The sequence below is a fragment of the Macaca fascicularis genome, chromosome 18 (assembly GCF_037993035.2).
Source record: "Macaca fascicularis isolate 582-1 chromosome 18, T2T-MFA8v1.1".
In the NCBI taxonomy this organism is placed as follows: domain Eukaryota; kingdom Metazoa; phylum Chordata; class Mammalia; order Primates; family Cercopithecidae; genus Macaca; species Macaca fascicularis.
The window spans coordinates 57,417,944-57,440,536 of NC_088392.1; the positions used below are offsets into that span (position 1 = coordinate 57,417,944).

The 22,593-nt window shown below is 40.8% G+C and overlaps 1 protein-coding gene across 8 annotated transcripts in view; it reads left to right on the forward strand.

Annotated features, from left to right (window-relative positions):
* Positions 1-584: 584 nt before the first annotated feature.
* GAREM1 (GRB2 associated regulator of MAPK1 subtype 1) overlaps positions 585-22,593 on the forward strand; it is a 319,538-nt gene continuing 297,529 nt past the window's right edge. For 6 of the 8 annotated variants that reach the window (XM_074022667.1, XM_074022666.1, XM_005586947.4 and 3 more), the window contains exon 1: positions 585-1,139. In XM_074022667.1, the coding sequence (XP_073878768.1) occupies positions 1,019-1,139 (121 nt within the window). In that variant the 5' untranslated portion in view covers positions 585-1,018. Of the gene's footprint in view, positions 1,140-7,972; positions 8,119-22,593 lie in introns of all 8 variants that reach the window. The other 2 variants (XM_045378109.3, XM_074022664.1) reach the window with 1 other exon arrangement.

A 22,593-nucleotide genomic window follows, 5' to 3' on the forward strand; every position in this document is an offset into this window, starting at 1 on the left:
TATCTTGTCTAGCAGCCAAAGCTGAGACTGGTGGGAGTCATTTCCAGCTCCGATGGTGGAGGAGTAGGGTTGACGGGAAATGCCAAGGCGTGCTCCACGCCTGCTGTCCCCAGCCGCGTTGGGCTGTGGCACTCTCCTGACCAATGTCTGGGTCACCAGGAAGCAAGACGGAGCGCCACTAAAGGTCTCTTGTGCCCTGTATTTCGCCACTGCATTGCCAGGATAGGAGTGGAGGCGGACGGTGTCCGACACCAAGACTCAGGGAGCGATCCCTGAGCTCGCTCGGCAATTCCCGGGCTCCGGGAACGGGCCTGGGCGGGGAAGGAGTCGGGACGCGCAGCGGCACCCGGCGAGACTGCAGGGCGCCCGAGCGGTCGGACGGGGGAGCGAGAGCTAAAGCTTGCGGAGCGCGCCGAGCCGCGGGCGCTGGCGGCCACGGCCAGGGAGCTGACGCCGAGCGGAGCCCGCCCGGCCGCGGGAGCTGCGGGAGGCGGAGGCCGAGTGGGGGGCGGAGCAGGCGGCGCCGGGGAGGCGGAGGCGGTGTCTCCCAGAGCTGCGCAGGCGTTGCTCGCACCTTGTTGATTAGTCAGTGCTGGGAGCGCTGCTATGGCGTTTCTCAGACCCGCGGCTCCTCCTCACACGCTCGAGGCGGAGGGAAGGAGGGGTAAGAGGAGGAGGAGGCGAGCGGGCGGCCGCCGCAGCTGCAGACCTAGGGCCAGAGGAGGAGGCGGAGCGGGAGCCGCCGCAGCCACCCGGGCCGCTGCCGCCGCCGCCGCCGCCCGCAGCCGCGGGGCTGCTCTAAGTCTTCTCCGGGCGTGAGGGCACGCGGGGCGCCCCAGCCATGCCCCGCAGCGGCAGCTGAGCCGGGCGCCGGTCCCCTCCCTCTGGGCCGCCCCAGTCGCCGCGCCCCCCGGCTGCCCGCGGCCGGAGCTGCCCGGCGCCTCCCGCGCGCCCCAGACCGCGAACGCCAGCAGCGGCGGCCGCTGAGGCGCGGGTGGTGCCGGCGGCGGCGGGGGAGATGGACCCGGCGCCCTCGCTGGGCTGCAGCCTCAAGGATGTGAAGTGGAGCTCGGTGGCCGTGCCGCTCGACCTCCTGGTCAGCACTTACCGGCTGCCCCAGATCGCGCGGTTGGACAACGGTGAGTCCCAGCTGGGGCGCGGGGCAGACGGGCGAGGACAGCCGTCTCCACGCGGGTGTGCGCGCGTGTGCTGGAGAGGGTGGGACCCGAGGGGAGTGGGCTGCCCGCCCCCGAGCGCCGGAGTTGGCCGGAGCGGCTGCCGCAGCCCTGGCGCGTTGCTCTCAACTCCCTCCAGCAGCAGACAGGGAGGTGGAAATCAGAGTCCTTGCAGTGTAATTAAAAAGGACGCCCTAAAAAAAAAAGTCAACATAGGGAGACCTCTGCAGATCGTAATTTTGGACGCCAGCGATCCCTCCCCACCCGCCTGCAAGAATTACTCAACTAGGGAAACCCTGAAGAGTTATCTTAGGCAACTTTCTTGAGACTATCATTGTGCTCTGGGTGGCATCTTAATTTGGGTGCTCTCCTCCCTGTCTCCCCCATCCCCCGCCAAACAGATTTAAGAGGAAAAGCTCCTGGGTGACCATTGAAAAGGATCATATTTCTCAGAGACCTTGTATTACCGCTTGTCTGTTTTGTTTAACCCAACCGAAAGTAATTTAGGTCTGTGTGTAGAAAATGTTTTTAGCAGAAGTGATGGTATGCTTAAGGTTAATCATTAGGTTAGCTCATTTCCAGCCTGGAAAAAAAAAATAAATCACCAAAACATATTGATTTGGAACCTGAGCTCAGAACTAACAAGGGTGTATTTCCTGAAACTGACCACCAGAAACCCACCCAGCTCCTTCCCCCAACTGTTTATTCTGCGGTGTGACAGCTGCAAACACATCGTTGCGCATACTGTCAAGCAAGTAGACACCTTTCAGTTTGAGAGTGATGACATGTAAGGTGGCAATTTAGGTGTGTTTGGGCTTCTCTTGTTTTCATCATAACTTCAGTGGGCTTTGGCTTCATGCGATTTTAGACTGTTTGCAGAAAGAAGCCTGCCCTGCTGTGGGGCAGCTGTGGAAGTACCCGGGCCCAGGCTGGCAGACAGGCAGGCAGAGCTGTGGCTGCACAGGCCAGGTCAGGAGAACACTAAGCAGAAAGATGTCATTTCGAGTCACAGGCACTAGGGTTACTCCTTGTTTCCTAGGGTAAAAGAGTGGGTAACATGAGATGTATACATATACAAAGGAGTTTTTATTCTGTTTCTTATCTGTGGGGTTTGATTAGACATTTGTATATCTGATGTGAAAAATAAATGCAGGCAACTTCGTGAAAGCTGGAAAACAGCCTTGGCTTGCTTGCTATCCTCGTTTGATTGTTGGTAGTAGTAGGGTGCATCGGAAATAAGCTGGAAGTTTTAAAACTAGTGATGAAGTGCAGATCACAGTAGCTGTTGAAGCGGAGGGGGGGATTGGGCGGGACACACGGGTGGTGTGCTGAGGCGTTTGTGCTTAGAGTGGGGGTGGGAAAATGTTGTGTGCTTTAAATAGCATCTGCAGACCTGAATTGGTGTGTGTGTGTGTATTCGCAACGTTTCATTTCCTCCTCCAAAATTGTGTATATTGGAAGGTTGTGAGTCTTACCTTTTCCTACCTTCTCTCATCTCTGCACACTGCCAAATTTGGTAGCTAGGCAGAGAGCATTGCTGCATGTGGTATAAAAGTCACTCAAAAGCTTCATTAAACTGAAAGTTTAAAGGGGCGGAATATCACTTTCAGACATGACTTTTAGTTTTATTTCCCACTTTTCTATCCCTGCCATTCATAAAAAGGATCTGAATCAGCAGTGTACTCATCCCACACTTCTTTCTAAAATGAGGACGTGGGTAGTGAGTCTTAACACTGTGTCCTTTCAAGCTGTGGAATGGATTTTGATCACTACATGTAATTCCAATTCTTCATTGTAAATTTCTCTTATTTCCTTATTGCCGCTTGAGAATCATAGTGGCACATACACATTTGGAATCATTGCCAGATACTGCTTTATAACTTGCTTCTTTCACTTAACAGTCCCATCTCATTTAAACATTTTTGTTAACATGATTTTTAATAACTGCCAAAGAGTTCATGGGCTAAGCTATACCATGTAATTTCTGCCCCTATTGTGGACATTATTAAGCTATATCATTTTGTGCTATTAAAAATTGTGGTATAATGAATACTCTTGTACATACATCTGGGAGTTTTTTGGTTAGAATATATTTCTACTTTGCTGAACAAGCATGTCAGTACTATTTGTTTTTTTTTTTTTTTTTTTTTTTTTGAGACGGAGTCTCGCTCTGTCGCCCAGGCTGGAGTGCAGTGGCCGGATCTCAGCTCACTGCAAGCTCCGCCTCCTGGGTTCACGCCATTCTCCTGCCTCAGCCTCCCGAGTAGCTGGGACCACAGGCGCCCGCCACCTCGCCCGGCTAGTTTTTTGTATTTTTTTTAGTAGAGACGGGGTTTCACCGTGTTAGCCAGGATGGTCTCGATCTCCTGACCTCGTGATCCGCCCGTCTCGGCCTCCTAAAGTGCTGGGATTACAGGTTTGAGCCACCGCGCCCGGCCGCATGTCAGTACTATTAAAATCCTTGATACACATTGTCAAATTGCTTTAGCGACTAAAGGAAATCCTCATTTACACCAACGTGAGCATTGTGGTAGTATCAGTCTGCCCACATCCTGAAAATACTAAGTATTTACAAAAAAATTCTCTACTAATTTGATTGGGGAAAGTGTTGTTTCAGCAGTTGAATTTGGGTAGACTTTAAAAGAGTCAATTGTAGATTCTGTGCATGTTTTTAAACATGTTTCACACAGTTTAGGACAGGTTGAGGACATGCTGGCATATTTATAAATGTTATAGGTGAAATCTTAAGTTTTGTGCTATCCTCATCCTGTGTTTGCCTTTTCCCCAGTTTTAGTACTGCAGGTACATTTTACATCGCACACGCCCACCCTATACTTAGACATGAAAGGTAGTCATTTTCCAAATCACTTGTTTTTAAAGAGACTAGAACAAAATTGAAAAACATGCCAGTAGTTGACATTATGCCAAGAGGAAATGATTGGCTAATTTTAAATACTTTTTAAAGAACATTAAAAAAATCTAATTTCACAACTATTGACTATCAAAAGCCTACTATGGGCTGGTACATTTCTGGATGCATAATATGTATTGTCTCAAATCCTCAGCAACACAATTTTTAAGAACTTCAGAAACCTAAGATTCAGAGAAATTGACTTGCCTGAACACTCGTACCTAGTAAATGGTGGAGTGGAATTTCCAGCCGACCTTCTGTCTCTGAAGACTGACCTCTTATCTCAAACTGGGCTACCTCCTTATGCTAAAGGAGAGAAGGGTTGAGGTTGTTCTGACATCTGCTCTAAATAGGTTCACTGTGTCTCTGAGAGCTTGAGGACTGGAAAGTCAGTATTTTAAAAACAATGTAGATACCAAATTAAGTGCTGGCCTCATCCATCATATATACGACTTTCTGCTTCCCAAAGGAGTGGCTGAAAAGAGGCAAGAGGCAGTGGGGAAGAAGAGGTTACAGAACAGGAGAAAAAAAGGAAAACATTGGGGTTCGAGGGCCTAATAATGTAGATGTGTCTGTTGAGATGACTCTTCAGGACATTCGCCATCCCTAGAATATTCACTACACGATATGTAAAGAACTCTCCAATTCTTTGTATTATATGTGCCACTCCTGAAGTGCCAGGTAGATAGATGTGTTCAATATTACATCCTTGATGGTGAAATTTGCCTTTGTATGATAAGATAAATACAAAATAAGTGAGCCTTTATAAATATTGCCCCATAAGTTTTTTTGGAGAACCGAAGGAAAGGTACTCTAGCAGTTCTCCTTGGGAGATTTGATGAGATATATCTCATGAGCTGAGGTCTAAGCCCAGTCAGCAGTACAGTTAAGATCAGATATTTAAACTGATTGATATCAGTCTTATAAACTGTTGGCTGTAGAACTGGGTTCAGCAAATGTACTTAGGACCAAGGAGAGGATGGAGAAAATACTAATCCTCACTCCACCCCCAGCCATCCTCACTGAAAACTGGATAGGTGGGAAATTGTTCATTTTCTCTCTCCTCCTCATTTCATCTTGGATAGACCCTGAAAGCTTGTATTAGAGTACCATTCTTACAACCTTTTTGCTTCTGTGCCTTGTAAAAGATTTGGTGAAACTCTATCCCTAAGCACATTCTTCAGTTAAATGCTAAAACTTTTGATCCTAAGTTTAAATACTTCCAGGGGATGTAATTTCTCAGCATATTGTAACTGTTAATATTTTAAAGTGTTACATCATTCTAAAAACTCTAGTAAAATATATATTTGATTTCCAATATCATTTGTTTAAAAAATTCATGAGATTCAAGAATCAATCTTTTGAAAGTTAAACATTTTACATCTTTTCTTTATCTCTTTAAATTCTTACTCCATTTCCCTTCCACTGTATAGAATTCTCTCTCAGTGTAATATATTTTTATGCTTGAAAGTGTTCTATTGATCACTCTGCCATACTCTCTGTAACTTAAAAAAAAAGTATATAGATTGAAATCCAGTATTTCATATTTATTTTGATCATAAGACTTTCCACATTTAATGATTTCTGGTTGTTTTTTAAAACAAAGAATTGGAAGTAACCTGACTTAACAGAAATAGTTGTTACCTAAATACTAGAGGCTTTCACCCTGCAACATGAGTGAATATTTTTGTTCCTTTGTTTGGTTCTCTACCCAAGGTCTTTGCACCCTTGGGCAGTGCATCTTAGAAAGATGTAGAGAAAGTAATACAGGTGCATTACTTTTGTAAAGTGGTTGAAGAACCATTGTGAAGGGGAGATGGTGAATGACAGCTTCCTTCCATCACAGTGAAGGTCATCACTGGATGGATGTCCAATACAATCGTGGACCCAAGCCCATTAATTTTTAAACAAGAGTACTTTTGGAAATTTCGAATATAGAAACTGATTCCTTTACAGTTGGGATGATGAGACCCTTGGGAAGCATTAGCTTTGCCTCAGACATGTATCCCAGTTTAAAGAATGCTGGTCTAGCACAGTAAAAGATGTATTAATGGCCCTGTTTGCTGAAAGGAAAAGGAAGACCAAGGCTGTATGGAAAGGCAGGGAGAGAGAAGAACAGAAGGTAGTAGGGGTAGGAGACCACTAAGTAGGTAGAACAGGAGCAGTGACCGTGTCTTTGTCCTGTGTGTAGGAATCACATCGGATTCTAAGTCCCGGATTTGTTGGGACTGTGGGAACTTTGGTCCTTGCTTTACACTCGGAGACTTCTGCAGCTTTATCATTTACCGGCCTCTAGGAGCAAAAGCATGGACACTTAGGCCCCAGGGAGGCTCCAAGTGTCTGTAAATGTCAAAGGTCTTTCTCGGATCCATGTTTTATCACTGAAATTGATGTAAGTTCTCAAAATCTACTTTGTAATTGATGTCTTTTTCTTTTCTTTTCTTTTTCCCAAAGTAACTTACTTTTGCTCTTGGAAGGTGTTCTGTGTTTATCTTGTGGCTTCATTTCTCCTGGCCTTCTGTATTTTAAGAGAGTACACATGGCCAGGGTGGGGGGAATGGTAGTTTAAAGAATGCTGGATTTGGAGCCAAGAGACCTTCGTTCTGTTAGAGGTACTGCCATTTCATAGTCATGTGATCTTGGTCAGGTCTTGCAACCCCTTTGATTTGTAGTTTTCCCATGTAGAAAAATTGGACATTATACTTGCCCATATTCTTCATTCAGTAAATTGTTTATTAAGTCAGCTAACACTTATTAAGCCCCTACTATGCGACAAGCGCTGTTACAGGTGTTGGGACTACAGCACTGAACAAATCAGACAGAAATGTCTGTTTTTGTGGAGCTTACATTCTTGTGTATCTACTTATTATCGGAATTAAATGCAGTATTATATGTCAGATACATGTGTGAGATAGCTGTGGTAGAGCTACAGATCAGTTGAGGGAGGCTTCAGAGTATAGCATATCATTCAGGCAGCAGCAGCTTTTATTGTCTTTGTACAGAAGAAGAAGCTGAGAGAAATGCTCTGGGTGACTTGAGTGTTTCCATTTGAGTATTCCAGGTTACTGATGTAGTAATCCACAGGTTATAAAAAGGTGGCAAAAGGTCTTTATCAGACAGAAAGTGTTATAAGCTGACTAATCTAACCAAGATTGGCCTTCGGAGGGACTGGAAGAGTTAGGAAAGGAACTTTTCTTTTTTTAAAAAAAAGGGATGGGTTCACGTTATGTTGCTCAGGTTGCCCTCAAACTCCTGGGCTCAGCTGATCCTCTGGTGTCAGCCTCTCAGGTACCTGGGACTGTATAGGCCTGAGCCACCACATTAGGCCAGGAACTTTTAATTTAATCCAGAATCACAGGTGAGTTTTACCAAATGGTACCAAAACAATGAGCTTAGACACTTGTATCTTTTTTTTTTCTTTCTGTGTCGCACAGCCTGGAGTGCAGCGGCTCAGTCTTGGCTCACTATAACTTCCTTCTCCTGGGCTCAAGCAATTCTCCTGCTTCAGCCTCCCGAGTAGCTGGGATTACAGGCATGCACCACCATGCCCAACTAATTTTTGTATTTTTAGTAGAGATGGGGTTTCACCATTTTGGCCAGGCTGGTCTTGAACTCCTGACCTCAAATGATCTGTCCGCCTTGGCTTCCCAAAGTACTGGGGTTACAGTCATGAGCCACCGCACCCAGCCTTGGTTTTTTTTTTTTTTTTTTTTTTACCATGTACTCATCATTATATTCACTGATGGATGATCATTTGTTTGTAACTATAGTTGTATAATGGTTTACAGGAAAGAGGTGCCTACTATAATATTATACATAAAGTGAGTGATTTTAAAAAGTGTCTTTAATATTCATTGATACATGGTATACTTTCACTTTCTTTCAGTTTTCACCTATTCTGACTATTGGCTGTGCCTAAAAATGATGAGAAAAGAACAAGAGAGGACATTGTAGCAGGCAGTGGACAGTGACAAACATAGACCCACAGGACAAGATTTGCAGATAGCTCTCTTCCAGTGTCTTTTTTTTCAAGTAAGATGGCTGTTTTGAAAGTCTTATTTTTTTTTCCAGAGAACAGTACTGTAATATCTATTTAGAAAGGAAAGCAAGTATCTTGAATGTAAGGTGAATATTTACATATTCTAGTTAAAAAGTATAACTTTTTAATTGACACAATCATTAATACATATTTATGGAGTACAATGTGGTGTTTCAATATATGTACACATTATGTAATGATCAAATAAGGCTAATTAGCCTATCCATCACCTCAAATATTTATCTTTTTTTTGTGGTAGGAACATATAAAATCCTCTCTTCCACTTAAATTGAGATACACAATACCCTATTGTTGACTGTAGTCACCCCACTTATTCTTCCTTTCATTTAATTGTAACATTGTACCCAATGGCCACCCTCCCCCAATTGCCCTGCTTTTCTCTGCCCTCCCCAGTCTCTGGTAGCCACTGTTATATTCACTACATGCTGATTTCATGTCCTTTTTATATATACTCCGTAGTGGGATTGCTGGACCGCTATCTATCATCTATTACTGAACCCCTATTTAATGCCATATATAAAAATCAACTCCAAATGGATTAAAGACTTAAATGTTAGACCAGAAACTATGAAACTACTCATGGAAGAAAACATAGTAGAAACACTTTATGACGTTGGACTAGGCAAGGATTTTTTGGATAAGACCTAAATATATAGGTAACAGAAGCAAACATAGGCAAATGGGATTACATCAAACTAAAAGGCTTCTGCATGACAAAGGAAACAACAGAGCAAAAAGTCAACTTGCAGAATAGGAGAAAATATTTGCACACTGTGTATCTGAGTGTTCATATCCAGAGTACGGGGAACTCAACTCCATAGCAAAAAGACAAATAATCCTATTTAAAATGGGCAAAAGGCCTTAATAGGCATTTCTCAAAAGAAGACAAACAAATGGCTTATAGGTATATGAAAAAAATGGTCAACATCCGTCATTAATCAGGGATGGCAAATCGAAATCGCAGTGAGAGCTCATGTTACTCTAGATAGAATGGCAAAAAGACAAGATATCCAAAAGACAAAAGGTAATGTTGGCAAAGATGTGGAGAAAAGGGAACCTTGACATACTGTTGGTGGGAATGTAAGAGTGTAAATTTCAATTAATAAAGTCATAATGGAAAACAGTATGGAGGTTCCTCCAAAAATTCAAAATAGAATTATCTTGTGACTCAGCAATCCTACTACTTAGGTATATATCCAAAGGGAATAAGTCTTAACTGAAATGAGCGTCCACATTGTCGGTAAAAACCTTAAGACACTCAGTTCATTTCTAAAAGGAAAACTGGTTTGACTGTTGTGATCAACTGCATTATAGTTTAAAGAGGGAGTATTTTAGTCTCTTTCACTCATTGGCTGCCTTACTGAAATAGCAAGTTCTTGTGGACCAGCTTGTAAACTCGTTTATTTTTGTTTGAGATTCCTGAGGTATCTGTCTTTTCACTTACTGAGCTGCTGGTTCTAGGAAGACTCCTAAACTCCCCACTCATCTTCAGCAGGACTGTCAATCTTAAGAACACCAGCTATGATATGCCATGGGAAAAGTAACTTTTATTTCTGGTTTATGTAGTTTTTGTAAAATATAAATACCTGCTAAAATATTATTTATTTATTTATTTTGTGAGACAGAATCTTGCTCTGTCCCTCAGATTGGAGTGCGGTGGTGCGATCATGGCTCACTGCAGCCTTGAACTCCCAGGCTCAAGTGATCCTCCCACCTCAGCTTCCTGAGTAACTGGAACTACAGGCACTTGCTACCACACCCAGCTAATTTTTGTATTTTTTATGGAAATGGGGTTTTGCCATGTTGCCCAGCCTGGTCTTGAACTCCTGAGATAGAGCTATCTGCCTGCTTTGATCTCCCAAAGTGCTGGGATTACAGGTATGAGCCAACACCCCTGGCAGGATGAATTCTTTTAGACCTTTCCGCATGAAAAGCCTCCCCTAGCCCAGGTGCCGTGGCTCACGCCTGTAATCCCAGCACTTTGGGAGGCCCAGGCAGCGGATCACAAGGTCAGGAGATCGAGACCATCCTGGCTAACACGGTGAAACCCTGTCTCTACTAAAAAATACAGAAAAAATTAGCCGGGTGTAGTGGTGGGCGCCTGTAGTCCCAGCTACTCGGGAGGCTGAGGCGAGAGAATGGCATGAACCCCAGAGGCGGACCTTGTAGTGAGCCAAGATCGCGCCACTGCACTCCAGCCTGGGCGACAGAGCAAGGCTCCGTCTCAAAGAAAAGGAAAAAAAAAAAAAAAAAAGCCTCCTCTACCACCCTGCTGTACCCCTACTCCCAGTTTCATAAGAATTGCTTACTTGAATTTCAGGTTAAAGGCATCTAAAATTATTTTTGCGATTTCTCAGCTCTTAGCACAATGCCTGGCACGTAGGACACACCTGATAAACATTTAATAAATGAATGAGCAAATCTCGGTACTAAAAATTATCAGGCCCGAGATATCTGTATTACTACAGCAGTGTATGAGCTCTGCAAATCTGAAATAGAATGTCACTTTTGTTTGATTTGAGGTGACATTTTATATTTTTAAATATATAAATTGGAACTAAGATGGCAGGTCTTAGTATTAGCAGAAGGAAAAACAGAGACTATCGTGATTTATAAAATAATGATTCTTAGGGTCATTAGTTATCCATAAATAAAGTATTTCTGGAAAGTACAGCTTATTTTTCGATTTTTCACTTTTTTGCTAGTTCTTTTCATTCTGAAGTTAAGATGCCTCCTTTACATATTATGTGTTGCCATGTCACTGAATTTTTAATCTTTGGTATTATCATGCTCTTCATATGACTCTTGAGTATGTGGACTAAAATGCAGTATATCTTAGAAACTCGTCAGTTCTTAACAAAGACCTGATGGCATAGTCAGCTAACTATTTATCTATATCTCATCTCTGGGCTCCACGAATTTTACTTCTAAGCAAACAAGCCATTTGGTTCAAATAATGTTACAAAACTACAACTGCTAATTTGGTACAGTTGTCATCTTCCTAGAATAGCCCCAAGTTTGACTTGAAAAAGTAGTGTCTGAATCCCAGACAATGAGTTTCCTTTTATGCTGTGCGGGAGCATTACATGGTGGTAAAAGAAGAAAAAAACAGTATTCCCAAGCTCCTTTCCAGTTCTGTGGATGAATTGCTTTACAATTACAGGGCAAGTTATTTTAATTGATTCTGCTCATTGTTAACCTAGTTTGAAGTATTTGAATACCACGTGGGCTTTGATGACCTTATGGTTGTTTAATAAATCCCAAGTTATTGAGCTTAAAATACAATATGAATTCTTTATAGTTATGAAGACATTTTAGTTAATATTTAACATACATAGTAAATTGTTATGATTAAGCTTGGTGATAGTGTTCAGAGGAATGTAACTGTCTCTGAGCAGTGCTTATGTAAGTGTCCCTGGGAAGATTTAAAATGAGTTGTGTTCTGTTGTTTTTTCTCCAACTAGTAGAGAAAAATTTCCTTGGTCAGACTTTTTTTTTTTAAAATAAGATGACAGTTTTCTCAATTATCAGACTTTAGGATGTTAGAAATGAAAATTTGCCTTCCTAGCAGGAAACTAGAGTTTAAATATCTAAAAGTACCAGAAAAAAGGTAAATGTTTATTTTAAAAATTTTAAAACATATCTGTTACTATTAGGTAATTAGAAAGCACTCGTCATAATAGAGTCTGTCATCCACTAAAGAAAAGGTTAGTGAAATACCTGAGGAGGCCCACTTGAATACCCCCAGAACAGCTGTCTGTGCAGATGCTAAATTCCATGATTGATTCTCATTTTGGATTGCTGCTCTCTTCTTTTAGCAGCAATGGGCAAGTAAGGGTTGGTTTGAATAAAAAAACTAACATTGTCATTTCTGGTCCCCGGTAGTTTATGCTCCTAGATCTTCATTTTTAGCCTGCTTTAGGTTTTTAAAATAATGCAAGATTCATTTTTTACCTTTGGATCACTGACCCACAAAATCAATCAAGCACTAGACCCAAGTTAAAAACTATTTAATTGGTTGTGTCGAGAGAGAGACAGAGCATGAGAGAGAGAGAGAGAGCATGCACTTTAGGAGGTTCAGATTACTTATTTAAAAATAAATAACAAGTAACCAAAAGCTTTATTAAGATATTCTACTCTTATTTTTTTCTGTTTATTTTGGTCCTGTCTTTGGCCAGTTAAGAGGAAGTCAGCCACTAAGAGGAGATAGGATCAGAGGGAATCTTCAGAGCCTCATTATGGCCAGGGACATCAGTTAAGGTTAATTTCAGTTGTATGTACGATAGATGAAAAAACAATAGCAGCTTATACAACATTGAGAGTTTATTTTGTTTTGTTTTCATATAGAGGTAGTCTGAAGATATGTAGTCCAGGACTGATAGAGCAGTTCCACAGAATGAAGAATCTAGACTCTTTCTTTCTGCTCTGTCGTCTTCTGCAAGTAGTTTTCACTCTCAAAACTTCATGGTCCTAGATGGTTGCTGGAGCTCTAGCTGTCATGTCTACGTCCCATACAACAAGAAAGGCAAAAGGCTATGTCTTACCACTTGTCCTGCACAGCAGTTCACTTACATCTCATTTGGTCAGCACTTCAACAGTCCTATATGGGAGTACAGGAAGGCAGAAGCTGAAGTCTTTTAACTGGGCATAATGCCCAGAGCTTCCTACTGCAGGAGAAGGGGGCATTGGATATTGGGATCCACTTAGCAGCCTTTGCCATCTAGATTGTTGCTGTGATGCCTTTCTTCACTTTTTTTTTCCTACTAACAAACTTATTAAAATAGCCATGCATTGGGCCCTAACTCCTTGACATCTCCGGAGTAGCTGGGATTACAGGCATGAGCCACCATGCCTGGCTAATTTTGTATTTTCACCGTGTTGACCAGGCTGGTCTCAATCTCCTGACCTCAAGTGACCCTCCCGCCTTGGCCTCCCAAAGTGCTGGGATTACAGACATGAGTCATTATGCCCAGCCACTTATTTTACTAGTAAGGACAGGGTCTCGCTGTATTGCCCAGGCTGGTCTTGACTTCCTCAGCTCAAGGGATCTTCCCACCTTGGCCTCCCACAATGCTGGGATTACAGGTGCTAGCCATCACACCCAACCTGATTTGATACACACAATGATAATAGTAGTTCATTTAAAAAAAAAAAAATAGAGATGGGGTCTTGCTGTGCTGCCCAGGCTGGAGTGCAGTAGCTATTGACAGGTGCGGTTATGGCACACTGCAGTCTCAAACTCCTGGACTCATGCTGTCCTGCCTCAAACTCTCAAGTAGCTGGGATTACAGGCATGCCACTGCCCAGCCTAGTTGTCCAGTTTTTTTAGAGGTGCTTTTTTTTTTCCTGCGCTATTCCTTTTGTCAGAGAGACTTTATGTTTGTGTTTAAAAAATAATATTTACTCTTCTCCCCAAAAATATTACCATTATAGACAGCTTGTAAAATATAGACAAGGAAAGACAAAAAATGAACATCAGTTTTAATTCCAGATATTGTATAACTTGTTAAATAACCATGACCAACATTTTGCTATTATGCAGGCATGGGATGTAAATCAAGAACACATTTACAAATGGGACCAAATTATATATAAAACTGCTTGTTAACATTTACATTAGATCATGAGCCTTTTCCTTCATTATTAATATTCTTTGGAAATAGACTTTTTGTGACTCAATGGAATTCTGTTATTACCAATCAACTATTATTTATTTGACTGTTGTGAGACATTAGTTGTTTTGAGTGTCCTGTTTTTGAGACTTTTTACTTAAATTTGCCAGTTTTACATCATTTTATTATTTGGGGTTCCTGGAAGTGGGATGATTGTTTAAAATTCGTTATTTTTGGATTGTTGGTATGTATTGGTAAATTGCATCCAGAAGAGATCCTACCTTCAGCAGTGGATGAGTAAGCTCATGACTCTGTATATCATTGAATATCATTTTTTTTTTTTGGCCTTTGCTAGTTTAGATAATTAAAACGTTGTATTTCTTTGCTTGATAGTAGAATAGCTTTAGCTTCAATAATATCATATTTTGTTTGTGAATTTCCTGAGCTCTTTGTTAAATTTCTTTTGCTAGAGTTTTTTTTTTTTTTCAAATCTTCTGTAATAAAATATCCTCCTGTACGTTTTTCTTAGTTTTCTATGGGATGTTTATAAATAATGTTTCGGTTTCATGTGGGTTAATCACTTTTTAACTTATTTGTCTTCAGCAGTTCATAACTACTAATAGCTATTACCTCTGGTTTTGAAATTGAATAATTGTGATTCATTTACTTTTCTTAACCAACCTGGATATTGGATTTAAATATGATATGTTCACTCTTGTATTGCAACTGTCCTCTGAAAGAATCCCCTTGCATTGTATGAAATCAAATAGTCTCATGAAAATCTTGGTAAAACCATGTTGTGTGTTCACAAATATAGTTATATTTGTGTCCCATTCATGCAGAGTTCCCCAAAGATACTTCATTGTTGATAAATTCCTGTGCATTGCGTGAAACAAAGCTGATGAATGATTGTCATTTTTTGGCTTTAAATACTAATAAGTAAATGGACATGTTTGTAAAAATATTTAATTATTTTTACATGTAATACATAAACTGAAGTGCCACATTTGGAATAATTAGATAAGAGATAGACGACAACAACTTCGGAGTCTGTTGAAGTTTAGTATCTATGTACGGACACTAGTGAATAAATAATAGAAATTCACAGATCACTTCCAGATATGGGGAGAAGCACAGGTGATAGTTTGAAAGTCATTTCATTTTTTTCTATTGAATATCTGTGTAAATATTGACTTCACTGTAATGACTAAGAAGAAGATAAATTAAAAGTCCAGTTTACTTCTCTCTGGACATAGATCCAGGGGTCGATGGGTAATAAAGTACATATCACCAACAGGACACATGTATACATATGTAACAAACCTGCACGTTGTGCACATGTACCCTAGAACTTAAAGTATAATTAAAAAAATAAAATAATGAAAAATAAAGTACATATCACTCTGCCAATTTAGCACCTGAGGACTCTATAAATAGTTGTATTTATCAGAGTGTTGAGGTGACAGTTGCTAAAAGTGAAATAACAAGATAGCTTTAAGAGAATCTTTTACTGCCAAACCAAAGAAGCTTCAAATTAACTTTATAGTAGATCAGGTAGACTGTGAATTTTACTCACCCCTCCCCCATCTTCTGTTTCTTTTTTTTCCCCCTTGACTCGACTGGGAAGATACGTATCTGAGTAGATTGTGTACAATTGAATCCTGTGTGTTATCAGAGGAGAATTTCATGCTAAGCAGAGACCACAGAGTTGGGAGGGAGGAAGTGTATGAACTAAGTATAAATACTATTTGTAGTCTTCATTCCCCTCTGATTGTAAACATATGTATTGTGAAGAATTTGAATACCTAAAAATATTTAAAAATAAAGGTATTCTGAAGTCTTGGGATAACCACCAACATTGTGATTCATTCTCTGTTCTTTCTCTGCACACACACACACACACACTCTCTCTCTCTACACACATACACACAAAATTTTACATAATAGTGGCATTTTAGCTACTTTTTTAACAAACTTTCTTCCTTCATAACAGACCCCATTCCTCCAACCCTGCCTACCTACATAATCCAAACGTAATCCACTCTAACAGTCCAGTGCATATTATTCCTATCTTCTTCATACTAATGGAATCCTACATCACTATTACATATACATACAGACATGAAGAATTCTGTCATTGTTCCATAAAAATTGGATTATATGACAAATACTTTTTGGCCTCTTGCTTATATCACTCATGGGAATCTTTCTAAATCACCCGGTATAATTGAAATTCATAACAACTGCGTAATATCCCATGATGTGAAAATACTCATTCTTTTATTGACAGGAGTTCAATTTGTTTCCTTTCATTGGCCTCTGTGAATTATACTTCACTAAACTTTCCTGTACATATCATTAATTTGTTCATGGTTTCTGTAGAATTCTGTGATTTCCAATAAGTTTCACTTCTCCAAAACATTTTTGATAACATTGTTTTCCTGATTCTTTTCATTTCCTATGCAGCTACCCAAACTAAATAATTTTAGGAAAAAAAAATGTAGGGGAAATATGATTGTCTAGCATCCCAATAAAACTCAGTTCACAGAAGTGGAGTTGATTTAATAGATTCTGCCAGAATGCTATCCAAAAAGTCCATAGCAATTCTCATTTCTATCATGGATGTGTGAGAATACCATTCCTCCAAATCTGTGTCAACCATAGTTATTATAATGTTTTAAAAAAAATTCGCCAGCGTAATGGATATAAAGATCTTATTGCTGTGTTAATTTGCATTTCCCTGACTATCGGTGATTTTGGGGGCTCTCTTTTTGTGTATCTGTTCACCACTTGGACCTGCTCTTCTATGGATTAAAATCATACTTTCTGTTGGTTTTTCTGTTGTCGGCTTGTTCTTGTCAATTTCTAGATGCTGTTTGTATATAATGGAAATCTTTTCTCTTATTTACATTTTTGCTATCAAATGACCTAATATACATTTTTCCATTTGAGAGTTTTAAATTTTCACATGTACAGAGAAGTCTGTTGTTCCTGTTTTCAATCTTGTCTAAGAAAGTTTCCCTGACACCTAGATTGTACATGTGGTCTCTAAGATTTTCTAGGAAGATTAATTTTTTTGTTTTTAATCCATCTGGAATTAATTTTTGCATATGATGTAAGATTTTTATTTTCTTCCAGGCTGTTGTGCCAGCCCATTTATTCAAAGACCTGTTTATTCTTGATATGAACTATCTTTGCCAAATTTATTTTGCTCTTTTAGTAGTAGAAAAACACTTCAGCAACACCTGTCTTTCAGGGACTACCTTGGGCTGTGTTCCAAGAACACATAAAGTTAATGAAATCGGAAAACAATTATTTTATTCCTAAAGAAGTGAAGTTGTAGCTAGAACTGTTCCTGATCCTGACTTACCCTTCTTCTCCAATGGCTATGAGAGGTCTGATATGTGTTTTTCCAAAGAAAATTTAAATACATTTTGAAGCCAGTGTACCCTGGTGAGTCTCTGAAGTAATAGTAACTTGTTAAATGCCTTCTAGAAGGATAGTCCAGATGCTTTGGCAGTAAGTTTTCTCCAGGGAAGAATTTGCTTTTAAAATGATACTTTACAAAGCTGCTGCTCAAGTAAGTGTGTGTGCGTGTGTGTGTGTTTCAGAATTTAAGAAGGATTTGCACGTTGCACTCAGCTTGACTACTTAGTTGAAAGTGTATTTCCCCCATTATTTTTTGTAGGAGGGGCAACTTTCACGTGCTATTCTCAATGTATACGTGTGTCTCTTTCTTTGAAATCCCATAATGACCTACATCTGTAGACTTAAAAATTCTTAAATTTCTCTTATATTTTGTTTACTTTTCCCCCAATTTTTCATGGCCTTATCTTCCTGATTCCTCTTAATCTCACGTGCAAAGACCAGAATGAAATATACATTTTAGAAAAAAAAAAATGCAGGGCAATGTGAATCTCACATCTTAATGTCAAAACCCAGACTGAATAAATATAGGAGAAATGAGTGTGAGAAGAGGACTCATAACGTAGATTAGTCCCTGAGATTTTGTCTACTACATAACCTTTGTGTGAGATTATAACAAAACTTTGATCCTGGATTCCATGCAGATTTTATTAGGTTGGAGTTGTGTGTGTTTAAAAGTTTTATTACTTCCTTTTTCATATTTGTCTTTCTAAGCTGTCCAAGAGCAGAGAGCAGGAATCCTGCCTTGTCTTTGCACTGTTCATTTCACACGGTTCACATGATCTGGTGTGATGTTCCAACAGATGGATCAAAAATTTTGTCTGAATGACTCATCTACAGAGTTGTTGGGATACTCCAGCCTATCCCTAAAGTATTTACAATCTTCCCCGACTAATACACAGGTGCACACACTCTGTTCTTTACAATCTGACTTTTTAGCAGGTTCTGGGCAAGGAAAGAAGTGATGATTCCAGCAGCCTCTTCCTGCTCAAGGAATTTAGAGTTCTTTCTCAGTCTCTGACTTTTCCAACTATCTCAAGCCTGGAAGAGACCCAGCATATGAGAATATGTCCTACTTTTAAGAGTTAGTGAATTATATTTACATATATTAGCCTGATAGAAAGAGGTTGAAAAATACTCTGAGGCTTGTGAAGCCAATTCAGCATTAAAAGTTTGCTGGGAAATCATTGAGATTTGGCCATACTATTTAATCAGAAGCTGTTAATTTGTCTGGATGTATTGTAAGAATGTATTTCAGAATGGAAATTAACATGTTTCATTGATTCTAAGGTGTACATTTTAATATCTCTGAAATCAGCATGTAACTTATAACTAATAGTGTGACAGTTTTATCAACAGTCTTGGTTGTTGTCAAACAATGATTGTCTTGCAAGTGATGGCATTCTAAATTGTATGAATTATGGTAGTGCCATGGAGTATCTTTGGGTCCAGTAATTCAATGTGCAAAGCAAACATATGAAACAAGGACTTTTTGTGAATGTCCCAGTACAGGGTGGGAGATAATCTAAACTGAAAATCAAGTAGTATTCCCCGAACCCTCCATCCCTAATGGAGAAAGTGTTAGCTTACTCATTTAACAGCAGGTAAGATGAGGTCACTATTATATACAACCATGGTGTAATTTTTTCTCATACTACATTTTCCAACTTTAAAGAATAAATTAATTTTCATATTCACCCCACCCCCCTATAGATTCTGACTCTATGAAGGCAGAGATTGTGTATTTCATGTTCATCATTGTGTCCCCAGCACCTTGGTAACATGTAGGTGTTCAATAGAGCTTTGTTTAAGGAGTCTTCTTTGTACAATATACAACACATATGCACACAGGCATGTGCACACACAGTGTAGTTGATTGAATGGGGGGCCTACCAAAAGATTTGTCCACATCAAAATCCCTGGAACCTGTGAATGTTACTTTCTTTTGAGAATAGATCTCTGAAAATGTAATTAACAGTCTTAAGAGGAGGTCATTCTAGATTACCTGAGTGGGCTTTAAATCCAATGACAGTGTACTTATGAGAGAAAGGGAGACAGAGTTTTGACACAGAAAAGGAGGCAGGGTAACGATGGTTGCAGAGATTGGGGTAATGCAGCCACAAACCAAGGCTTGCCTGAGCCACCAAAAGCTAGGAGAGGCAGGGAACAGAATCTCTCCTAGGACCCTCAAAGTAAGTGTGGCTGTGCCTGCAGCTTGTTTTTGGACTTTCGGCCTCTAGAGCTGTGAGAGAATAAATTTTCTATTGTTTGATGCCATTCAGTTTGTGGTAGTTTATTATAGCAGTCGCGTGGTTTGGCTGTGTCCCCGCCTAAATCTCATCTTGAATTGTAGCTCCCCTAATTCCCACATGTTATGGGAGGGGCCTGGTGGGAGATAATTGAATCCTGGGTGCAGTTTCCCCTATACTGTTCTCGTGGTAGTGAATAAGTCTCACGAGATCTGATGGTTTTTTAAGAGGTTTCTTCTTTTGCTTGGTTCTCATTCTCATTCTCCCTGTGGCCACTTAAGACATGCTTTTCACTTTCCACCATGATTGTGAGGCCTCCCCAGCCACATGGAACTGTGAGTCTGTTAAACCTCTTTTTCTTTATAATTACCCAGTCTCAGATATGTCTTTATTAGCAGCATGAAAATGGACTAATACAAGCGGTCACAGTAAACCTGTTACAGACACATACTCAAACACACACCCACGTGTAAACACACACACACACACACACACACACATAAATTTCGCTACCCTATAGTTAATAACATGCCAAGTTTCTTAAACAAAAAAACTTGTAAGTGTAAAACCTCCTTCTCTGGATTTTCAAAGTAACAGTTTCCCCTAACATTCATCAATAGGCTGATGGGTAAGTGGGAGTACGGAATGTGGTTTCCACAATGCTATTCATTTAACAGCTGTGGAGCATGTGCCTGCTGCTGTGCAAGCACAGTAACAAGGGCTAGGCGCCCAAAGATGAATACATGTGATACTCATTCTCAAGGGGTTCAGAGGCCCACCGAGTAGGTAGGTTCTTAGACAATTAAATGCTGTCATGTGATAAGCAAGGAAATGCTTCAGCCCAGAGGCCGGTTAGTGTTGCCGACAACGCTTGGGACAGGTTTTACAGAAAACATTAATTGACCACTGAACTAGTTGTTGAATGAGTAGAATTTTGCGAGGTTTTAAAGAAGAAATGGTGGCCTGACAAAGGTTTGGAACGCCCTGAACAGAAGAATGTGAGGGGAGGGCAAGTTGGGAAACAGATTTTGAAGAGCCATAATATACTGACGTTTGACCTTTCTCCTCTGGCTAACCTGGTGGTTCTTAACTTCCCTTCCCCTTCCGGGACACAAGTAACAGAGGGTGTTACAACAGAATGGATTGCAACAGAATTCACTGGGGTCCTAAATTTGATGAACTCTATTATAAAAATGGTAACAAACTACAACGATGTATGTTATAATCATATGTAAGCTGCTAACATCAGTAGAGTCTCAGGAGGGACTTGATGCAGAATCTTGGGCCATGTGCACATCTTGGCTAGCTAGTAATGACCTCCATCTCTTCTCCATCTCAAGAAAGCATGTCAGAATATGAGTGAAAGTCAAGTCTTCATAGAACTTGAATTAACTCTAAACTTGAATTAACTCTAATTTTTATTTTTTTTATTTTTTTTATTTTTTTATTTTTTTTTTGAGACGGAGTCTGGCTCTGTCCCCTGGGCTGGAGTGCAGTGGCCGGATCTCAGCTCACTGCAAGCTCCGCCCCCCGGGTTCCCGCCATTCTCCTGACTCAGTCTCCCGAGTAGCTGGGACTACAGGCGCCGCCACCACACCCGGCTAGTTTTTTGTATTTTTTTTTTAGTAGAGACGGGGTTTCACCGTGTTCGCCAGGATGGTCTCGATCTCCAAACCTCGTGATCCACCCGTCTCGGCCTCCCAAAGTGCTGGGATTACAGGCTTGAGCCACCGCGCCCGGCCTCTAATTTTTATTTTAAAAATACCTTTTTCACAGATTTCAGTATTTTACTAAATGCTAGTATCAGGCAACATTCTGCAGCTGGCTCTGTCACTGCATCATGTTGAAGATCATTGTCCAGGCACATGGCTCATCCTCATTCGTGTGATACCTAGCACAGTGCCTGTTTGCAAATATGCCCCTCCAATATTTGTTATGCCAACAGTGGGAAGTGCTGAAGGGCTGTAAATATGGGAAAGGCCCAGATTTTTTTTTATTATTTAACAAGGGTTATTCTGGTCATTTTGGAAGATCATTTAGAGCAGAAAAAGTTTGGAATTAGACAATATTTGGAAGCTGTAGGGTTTATAATCAAGGAGAAAGAGGGCCTCTAGCCAAAACTAGATTTGTGGGAATGTAGTGGAGCAGGGTGAGTGGGAAATATTTTAACGTAAGATTTCCAGGATTAATAACTGGATAATGGGATATGAGGAAGAGGGAAGCATTAACTAGTCCTGAGGTTACTGGCTTGGGTGCTAATGCCCTTATCAGAGATAGAGAAGCAGGTTGCAGGTGAGTGTATTAGGCAGAGTAGGCCAGATTAGGTGGTGGTAACAACTCCAAAGTGTTAGTTGGTTTAAAACAGCAAGGGTTTATTGCTCACTTGTACTGCATGAAATTTTGAAGAATTAGAATAGCTGTAGGAATAAGAAATAATAATTTTGGTCTTCACAGTTGAGATGAAATGAGCTGGCTTTGGGGGGTGGGGGGGGGGGTAGGGGCTCTGCTCTCCGTCATCATCCTCATTGAGGATCCCAGGCCTAAGAGCCTCAGTTTGTGCTTCCATGGTTGTTTTCATTCTTGTTTTTGTTTGAGACAAGGTCTCACTGTGTCATCCAGGCTGGAGTGCAGTGGCACGATCGTGACTCACTGCAGCCTCAGCCTCCCAGGCTCAAGTGATTCTCCCACCTCAGCCCCTGTAAGTAGCTGGGACTATAGGTGTGTGCCACCACACCTGACTAATTTAATTTTTTTTTTAATAGAAATGAGATTTCCCTATGTTGCCCAGGCTGGTCTCAATCTCCTGGGCTCAAGCAGTTCTCCTGCCTCAGCCTCCCAAAGTGCTGGGATTACCACAGTAGTTGAGGAAAGATAGAATATGGTAAGTCATGCCCTGGCCCCTTAAAGCTTCTGCTCAGAAGCGATGCACCTTGTATCCCTCTTACATGTCATTGTTAGTGGCAAGTCCCATGGCGACACCTAACTTTCAACAGGGCGAGGTACCATCTTTCCGTATGCTGGGATTATGACTCCAGTAACTGTTAAAGGCTGGAGGTATGGGAAAGCAGCAAGATAATTTGTGGCTGTGTTGAGGTATTGAAGGGGAAATTCAGTTCAGGAGTCAGAAATCTGCACTTGCATCTTGAGAGAGTTCAGGGCC